Consider the following 9645-nt stretch of genomic DNA (forward strand, 5'->3'; position numbering starts at 1 on the left):
AAAATAGGAGATTTTAAGAAAGAGAAATTCATTTAAACCATCTTCCTTACCAAGCAAAATTACATTGCAATAATTGTAACTATTTCTATCCAACAATACTCGGTTGCACTGATGTGCCAATCCGAGTTTAATTAAGTTCTTTATTTGCACTAATTCGCAACCAGTTTTACACAGACCGGCCACAGCGATGGATCGTAAAAAATAATCCCTATCAGAGAATAAGGAGCTGTCCTTTCAATGTCGACCATTGTACAATAGATTGGAATACATATTATTTTTATAACATTTAAAAATTACTTTAATAAAATTTTCATAGAATATGAAAAAGTGTTCGACATGTAAATACAAATATATGTAAATATATAATCAAGGAATAAATGTAACTTTTTAAAGTAACGATTCTAGTTACGCGATAAATAAATTTTGCTTCCTACTAATTACCGTATCTTCGTTAATTGTAACTAGTTACGAATTTTCTTATCTACATTTGACTAGATCATAACACAAGACATTCTAGTGATGTTGTAACATTCCTATTATTTAACTGGAATGTTGAAATGTTGCAATATAATTTGAATGTTGCAGTCTTATTAAAATGTCGTAACATGGCTGTAATATAAACTTGAATGTTGCTGGAATGTAGTTAAAATATTGCTACAATATTGCTAAGATATTCTATGGAATATTTAATAATTGCTGAAAATAACTTACCGGTATCCATAGCCGATACAGTAAGTGTATATTCTGATACCAGTTCCCTATCCAACGGACGAAGAAGCGATATATCGCCAGTGCTCGCGTTTATACGGAATAAATCTGTGTCACCTTCCTTGAGGAAGTATCTCACTTGATCGTTGTACGGTGGAGTATCCGCATCGTACGCCTTAACCTTTTAGCGGATGTACAAAATTTTAATTTTAATTTATTTATCAAAATATTGGGTTGTCCGAAAAGTTCATGCCGATTTTGAAAGAAAATTGAAACGCGGAAGATTTAAATTTTTAATTTCATTTATTAAATCTTTATTTAAATCTTTTGCGGCACGAACTTTCCGGACAACCCAGTACATTCAATTCGCGCACAACAAAATGAAATTTCGAGCTATATAATTACAATTAATATCTCAATTTTTTTAATTATTATTGTGAAATTATTATGCATATTTTTTTAAAACTTATTTTTTAAACAATATTTTTTTAAAACAAATAATCGATTTGACTCAAAGGACTCGAATATTCAAAATACTTCGAACGCTTTATTTTTTGCGTATTACTAATTACCTGTATCACAAAACCGCTACTCGGTACCATGTTCTCCATAACATGCGCTAGATAAGGCGAATCAAGGAAAATTGGAGCATTGTCGTTGATGTCGAGTACAGTAATAGTAATTTGGGCTGTATCGCTGCGCGGCTCCTTGCCAACTTCCTCAGCGCAATCTTCGCTACGGATCATCAAATGATAGCGCGATTTACGTTCAAAATTCAAATTTTTTGCCACCCGAATCACACCACCATCCTCTGAGATCGTGAAGTCTCGATTGTCATCCCCCATTGCGATGCTATACCGAACTCTGCCGTTCGCACCCTCGTCGCGATCCATCGCCGATACCTGAGACCAAACAAAAAATGACGATTTATAATTTAAGCATATTAAGAGAGATAGAAATAAAAGCATTTATTTCTATTAAAGAAAAAGAAAGACTAGAAAAAATATATAAAAATATATAAAAATATATAAAGTTTGACAAAATTAATATAACGTAAGCAATATATAAACAGAGAGAGAGAGAGAGAGAGAGAGAGAGAGAGAGAGAGAGAGAGAGAGAAAGAGAGAGTCATATTTGTATCTTTTAATTTGATATTAATTACTCTACTTAACAGACATTTTATAAAAATTGTAATATCGGTTATTGTAACTATAATCAATATTCTTTTTTATCGGACTCTAGAAATGGATATTCCATCTATTTTAAATTCTCTTTGTCAGAAAATTTAAAGGACAATTTAAAGAAATCTTATTTCTTGTTTCACTCTTCTAAAACATTAAAGTTTATTGTAATATCACTGACTTGGAGCACACTGGCACCGATGCTGGCGTTCTCGGCGATGGTGGCAAAGTACTGTTTAGGATCGAACACTGGTGAGTTGTCATTTTCATCGAGTACCATGATGGAGACAGTGGTCGATGATGATCTCGGCTGGTCGCCCCGATCTTTGGCGATAATCTCCAAGGTGTAGTTGGATCTTTGCTCACGATCTAACGATCCGGAGACTCGCAGACTCCCATCCGATAGGCCAAGGATAAACGGTAGATTATTGTCATCCTTCAATGTATATTCGACATAACCGTTTCGACCTTCATCCCGATCGGTTGCTTTTATCGTCATTACCACCGTATTGATTGCTGCATTCTCAGATATTGTTATATCCCTGGACGATATGAATTCCGGTGACATGTCATTCACGTCCAACAACACCACCGTCACCTATGTCGTTTGAATAAAGAATAACGTATATTGTTTCAATAGAATAAAACAAGAAAAACAGAAAAAAGAAATTTGTCAATACGACTTTCACCGTGCATAATCATAACTTCAATATCAGAGATTTTTGGATGTCATTAAATTTAAATATATCAAGAGAATATTTTATTTTTCTAATATTTTTGATAAATGCTGAACTATACTCAAGAGTTTTTAAAACTTCCTCATTTATATAAAAACATAGAAAGATTCTTCAGATTTTTCAGGATTCACCAACCTGTACTGTAGAGGACAATGGCCGCGCCGGCGGTAGTGGACTATCAGTAGCACTCAGCACCAGGTTGTAGATTTGTTTCCGCTCGCGATCGAGAGCCCGACGTATAAAAAGAGTACCGTTGTGAGCCATCCCAAAATCACCGTCCTCGTCGCCGCTGGCGACGGTATAGACCACTCTACTATTGTCGCCAGAATCTAGATCCTGGGCTGTTACGGTAAGGACGGGCGTGCCGATAGTCGCATTCTCCACAATGTCGACCGCGTGCGGACCGGCTTCGAAGATTGGTGAGTTGTCATTTAAATCGACTACGTTACAGTATACCGTCACGGTGGAAGATAACACGGGAACACCACCATCCGTAGCTTCCACGACGAAGATGTAGTGTTGTATCTATATATAACGCAAAGTGAAATAGCCAAACAAGTTCAGATTTAATTATATAATTTAATTATACGAAGAATATAATATTGTATCCCTCTAAGAAAAGTATGACACAAATAAAAAATATATAATTGTTCAAGAAAAAGAAAAAAAAATTAAATATTTAAAAATTAATTATTTATAACAGTATTTAACATAAGTTAATCACAAATTGCAAGTTTCAAATTTACAACGTAAATATTAATTTTATTATGTTATAGATCCCTAAAAATTCATTTTGATTGATCCAATATATATTTCATAGATGTAAATTCTAATTGATTCGTTATATATTTCTAACTATAAAGGAATTTATATTTTATTGTACTATTTATTTGATAGATTTAGTAATAATAATACTTATATATATAAATTAATGAGTTAAACTTATTTTTATTAATAATTATTAATAGATATTAACTTGATTTAACCGTTTTTTTAATAACACATCATAATAAGCCTAAAAATGACAACAATATCTAAACTTTAAAAGATAATTCTTTTTCTTGGAGTTACAAAAGAACAACATTCAGTACATAAAAATTACAAAAGAATTAACGATTATCTTTGTAACTTTCTCTGTGTAAGCTCTGTAATGGATCCTTAAGAACCGTATTTAACCGTTTTGCAAAGACTATAATGTTAATTCGGAACTGTGCTATTTCTTTGTTTCCGATGTGTTCCGCATACACACGCGCATATATGAACGTATTCATGACTCTGTAATGATGTTGGCGTGTATCTAAAAGGGCATTACGTTGATGAAGGGTTCTATAAGCTACCCTTATCCCGTATCTCTCGCTTACGCTTTTCTTCTTTCGTTTTCTTCTCGATAGAAACTGCATCAACACACATCCGCTCTATCATAAAGCGCAAAACAGTGGCGTAGCCAATGGCTAGCACAAAAATAAGCATCAATCATATTATTACATTGATATTAATGTCGCGATTGACGACCAACGTAAAAACATCAACATATATTTTGCGATAAAACTAAATGAAGATTTAAGGGAACAGAAAAGCTAACAGATAAAATATCGACATAAATCTACAAAATGAATAATTAAATCACGCATAGAAAAGAATAGAGATATTTAGGATTATTAGGATTATTTATATGACAAATTGTTAAGAATTAATATTTTATATGCACTACACAAATATGTACACAGAAAAAACAGTGTTTTGCTGAAAAATTAGCTAGACATATTTAGATCTGAAAATAATTTTGTGTGAATCATTAAAGTAATCATATAGGGTGCGAAAACTATTCGCTAAAATGTTAATCTATTATTATTTCTGTTCTCTTGAATCTTTATTTAGTTTTATAAAATATATGTTCTATAAAATATATGTCGTTCTATGTTAGTCGAATAATATATGCACATATAAATATATTATATGCAATAATATATGATTGATACTTATTTTTGTACCAATCATTAACATATAGATAAATATTAATTTTAAAATGTGAAAATATACCTGATGGAGGAAAAGATTGCAAATATTTTTGCACAGAAAAGAGCACAAAGAGCTTGTTTTTCTTTAGCTAATGAATAAGTGCTTTATAACTAATAACATTTTATCTGAAGAATAAATGCTCCTTTAACCGGAAAAGAATACTTATTATAGCCTCTTGCGTGTTCACAACTGTCCTCCCTCTTTGGTATTCTATTTAAGAGATTGCGTGTCCCATTTTGTAAAATTTTTTAAATTTTGGTTACGCTATTGGCTACAGAATCTATGAAGTGTTCCCGAAAGTATAGCTAAGTATGGCTTGTCTCCAAAATGTAGCATAGGAGGGACCGCCATTATAGATTGTCTGTTCATCTGTCTGACTGTTAGAGCGTTAAACCCTAAATTTTAGCGTTGCCCATCACTTCGGATAATATAATAGGTAAGCTAAGATCCTTAAATGTAGTGTCTTCATAGTTATAATCGTTGCCCGCGGCATTCGACGTGTTTTTAATGTTACACGCGTGCGTATTTCAATTCTAAGAGATCTGAACGGAACTTCATCTCGACGGGTCGCCGTCCCCATCTCATCCAACGACTATTATGACGGACATATCTATAGCGATATGTAAACATATGGCATCAGAATCATCTGGCATTATCGTTCTAGTTCATGAGCATGTTCTGGGTTATGACTGCGATCATTTAATAGCGTCTTTTTACGTGGAATAATAAATAGAGAACGGCAAGTCATGGTGTAGAAAGAGAACGGCTGAGAAATCAAAGAACAAGTCGAAGTCTTTTGATGCCGAAATATTGACTTCATTTGCGTTATTTCGCTCATGTGGTCTGTCATCGAAAAATTCCATGCGGAACTATTCTTAATTGAGGAGAGATTGAAATTCAAATTTTTTGTATGTCCATGATGTATATCCAAGATAAAAATTTGAACGCTAATTAATAACAAGTTTAATATTCAAATTCAAATAATCAAAATTAATATATCGTAAAATTTCTTACTATTTATAATCACGGCTCATAAAAAATTCAAATTTTTCTGTCAATAAATAAGGACCAATCCGGAAGAGTTGAAATCTCAAGATGATCGTCATCTGATTCACTCATAATTTATAAATAACTTCATTTGAATTACTATTTCGCTCATGGTCCGCCAAAGCTGACCTGTCGACAAATTCCACGTGGATTCATGAACTATTCATTTAATCGCGGAGAGATTTATATAAAATTCAAATTTTTCTGTCAGTATAAACAAGAACTTCAATATTCCCGACAGAGAGTAAGGTCTACGTGAAGTAGTACTTTAAAGCATTCTTGAGTGGTCAATTAGTAAAATTCTGTCTTTTGATTTCTTCTGATTGATCAATCAAATGTTTCAAAGTATTTGTAATAAGACATTGACCGCACCTAGGATCAGAATAGCAACGATCATCACTATTGATGACTTCATTCGACAGAGTATTTTATTATTGGACGTGATAGCGTACGGATTCTTTCCAGTATACCAACCTGTTCATAGTCGAGGCTCGCGGTAAGTGTGAACACGCCGGTGCTTGGATTCAATGAGAACACATCGTTTGCCCAGTCGGAGATGAGCACATAGCTCAAATGGCTGTTGGACCCCTCAGCATCGGCGTCTGTCGCAACGACCTGACCAACGCGACTGCCTCTCGGTACGTTCTCCGGAACATCGAATGAATAAGCCGTGCTCTGGAAGGTCGGCGCGTTGTCATTAGTGTCGGTGACCTGCAAACAGTTTTTGAGATTCTCTATTAGCACAGTATAATGATACAAGGCACGGCATATTACAATTAAGTTTGCACAAAAAGAACAATTTTGCTAAAGTATATTTGCTAAAGTATATTTAACTAGATACTTTTAGCAGATAGTCTGAAAAAATTAAGAGTTTGGGTCTATTAACTGGAATTCTAATTGAAAATGAAAATCAGGAAATGGAGATCAGAATTTTTTGATTTCATTTTTAACCAGAAATTTATCTCTAGTGTATAGATTAGTGTTTCATCAAGATCAAGAAATTCAAGACTCATGTGTCATCTTGATTTTATCTCGAATCAAGGCCACAACAAGAAATTGGAAATTGATTTCAAGATAAGACAAGAATTGATCTTGTTATCAAGATCAAGATTTTTTGATAATAAGTCAAGAAATTTCTTGAAATTTCTTGAATTTCCGTGACAGTTTTTATTTATAATACTTTATTATTTTAATATTTTATTATTTTATTTCTGATTTAAAAAGTTTTGAATAAGTTAGGTTTCAACATTTTCATATTTATTGGTATTTATAACAGGTTATATAACATAGAAATGTATGTTCATACATTTTTACTAAATAGCAAAATAGCATATGAGTGTAAATCGATTATTAAAAAAGTGAAGTCCCTGATCTAACCAAATTAAATTATATTTACATACATCCTTGTTGTACCAGATGTTAACCTTCATATTTATGTAAAGGAATATATATTTTAAAATTAATATTGCGAGATTACTTGCAAATATTGCAAGTATATTATGTATAAATATTTGCGTACTTCTACTAATATAGTATCAATTAAATCAGGAATGATTAAAATATAATAATAATAATTATTATTATTATATCTCATAATCTTAGGAATCTAATAATCTGGAATAGAGTTACATTTGGCAGTAACCTCATGATATTAAAATGATAATTGAGAAATATTTTTAATCTTTATTAATAGATTTGTGCATAATAGATACATTACAGGCACACTTTTAAACATAGTAAAGTACGAGATGACTCGACATTCAGTTTGTACTATGTTTTCTTATGACGTGATCAAAAAGCCACAAGGACTCTATTTAAAAAAATCAAACAAATTCAAGAAATTCAAGATTCTTGAATTCAAGGGAAGAAATACAAGAGAGAAATAGTCAAGACAAACGAAATTTCTTATCTTGAAAATCAAGACAAGACAAGAAATGCTCTTTAAAATAAGAAATCTTGTCTTGATGAAACACTATAGATTTAAAAATAATTTTGTTAAACCATCAAAATTATTATGTACGTTTAAACTTGCTAGAATTTCAAAGTTTTTTGCTCATCATGATTGAGTTATATGGTTATTTTGATGAACAAAATCATCCTTTTCATTAGCATCTTTATACTGCCGTGTAAATAAATTTATGTACATAAAAGAAATATTTGTAGAAAAAATGTACTTGTCTATATATAAACGCTGACAAAACTGAAGATACTAATATCTTCATCTATAATTTTCTTTAAAATATAGTATAATATTAGTATTATTCTCTTTAAATTTTTGTATATAAGATTTAAATAATTTTTAAAATTTTACAATATTAGATGTTATCTTCTTTTCATGTACGTTCGATGAAAATCTTTTATCTAGTATTTAAACACCATTCTAAGGGTTAGGTACCCACTTCCCTTCCAAGAATTTCTCCGCGAGAGCTTTTTTTCTTCAAAACCATTTCAAAGGATACAGCGAATTGCTTTCATTACGCATGTCCCCGCGCACCTTTCATCCCTCGCATTTAATAAAAGCGGCAGAAAAGATTTTACGCGCGCACCTCTCGTGTCCCGCGCGGTTCTTAATAGACCCGGAAGCTGGGTACGCGCGATCTTAAAATAAACACTCGGAGAATAAAATCGGCTCGAATGGCGCGCACTCGACGTCATTCTTGGATAAACACCGTCGCCACCGGAAATATTCACGCCACGCTGCGCTCACTTCATTCGCCTTCGAATTATTGTGCTACCTCGTTCCCTTGTACAGTAGTCCCGGCGCGAGAAAACATTCTCAGGGCCCGCAGGCTATTTATCCATATAACAATGCGCTCATTGTGATCGATCATCGTAGCAGCGATGAAATGCGCGATGGAAAAAGATGGCCCTCTCTCGATTGAGGGCGAAAATAAATAAAGTTGATAAACACCATTTTCATCACGTGTTATGCTCTTTTTAACATTTTTTCACTACTTTTTACTATATATATATTTTTTATTGAAAAAATGCACACATACACACACACACACACACACACACACACACACATAAATTTCTCTGTAATAATTCTATAATCGTCAATTCGACAATCGATTATTTTTTTTAATGTGTAACTTTACATAAATTTTCTCCGAAACTACTTTATTGAATAATAATTAAGGGAAATAATAATTAAGGTCTTTAAAATATGTAAGTATAAAAAAATATTATTATAGAATATTCGATGCAATGTATTTGATAGAAAATCGAGAGAGGTAATTTTACAAATGATTTAATATAATCAGTCGTTTCGTTATTTCTGCGCGACTCCATAATGCTATCAATTATTTTTTTATCGCTTGAAAAAAGCGCACGAAACTAAAATGAATGGTAGAATTTACATTTTTTCCGCGAATTTACATTTTTCACGCATTTGTCAAACTAAAAGAATTAGCAACTTCTCTCTCCGCCTCTCTCTTTTCCTTCTATTCTCGCTTGCCGAAAACATGAAATAACTTAAGCAATAAATGGTACATTAATCTCGTGTACACATGTAAATTATCAGTCAAATATGTAAATTACATTACTTCTACATGGCGGCTGTGTTCGGCTACTAACAACATTGAATCTATATTATTTATATCTCAGTAAATCGAATCTTAATTAAATGATTTTCGCATGTTATCTTTTGCTGTCATGCTAAAAGATTTGAAGAATATCTATAATTTGATGGCAATGTTAGTAAAATATAATTTTAAAAGTAATAATAATTCCGTTTTAATTGACTGACTCTCCGTCACTACAGAGGTTCAAAAAAAGCATATATTACTAAAAGTTTGCATTTCAAGTTTAAATTTGGAAACAAGCGAATCCATCTATGTATTATGATTAAAAATATAGATTAATATTATATTTATATATGTAATTTTGGATTATAAATATTATACACTACTTCTTCGTGCCAATAGAGAGAGAGAGAGAGAGAGAGAGAG

General features: G+C 32.1%; 1 protein-coding gene across 1 annotated transcript in view; it reads right to left on the reverse strand.

Annotated features, from left to right (window-relative positions):
- LOC108694994 (cadherin-related tumor suppressor) overlaps positions 1 to 9645 on the reverse strand; it is a 109698-nt gene that overhangs the window by 16903 nt on the left and 83150 nt on the right. Inside the window, exons 3-7 of the mRNA XM_018204696.1 lie at positions 6167 to 6403; positions 2762 to 3151; positions 2071 to 2487; positions 1281 to 1610; positions 712 to 889 (exon numbers count right to left, since the gene is read on the reverse strand). Of these exons, the coding sequence (XP_018060185.1) occupies positions 712 to 889; positions 1281 to 1610; positions 2071 to 2487; positions 2762 to 3151; positions 6167 to 6403 (1552 nt within the window). The remainder of the gene's footprint in view (positions 1 to 711; positions 890 to 1280; positions 1611 to 2070; positions 2488 to 2761; positions 3152 to 6166; positions 6404 to 9645) is intronic.

The sequence above is a fragment of the Atta colombica genome, unplaced genomic scaffold (genome assembly GCF_001594045.1).
Source record: "Atta colombica isolate Treedump-2 unplaced genomic scaffold, Acol1.0 scaffold126, whole genome shotgun sequence".
NCBI classification, from domain to species: domain Eukaryota; kingdom Metazoa; phylum Arthropoda; class Insecta; order Hymenoptera; family Formicidae; genus Atta; species Atta colombica.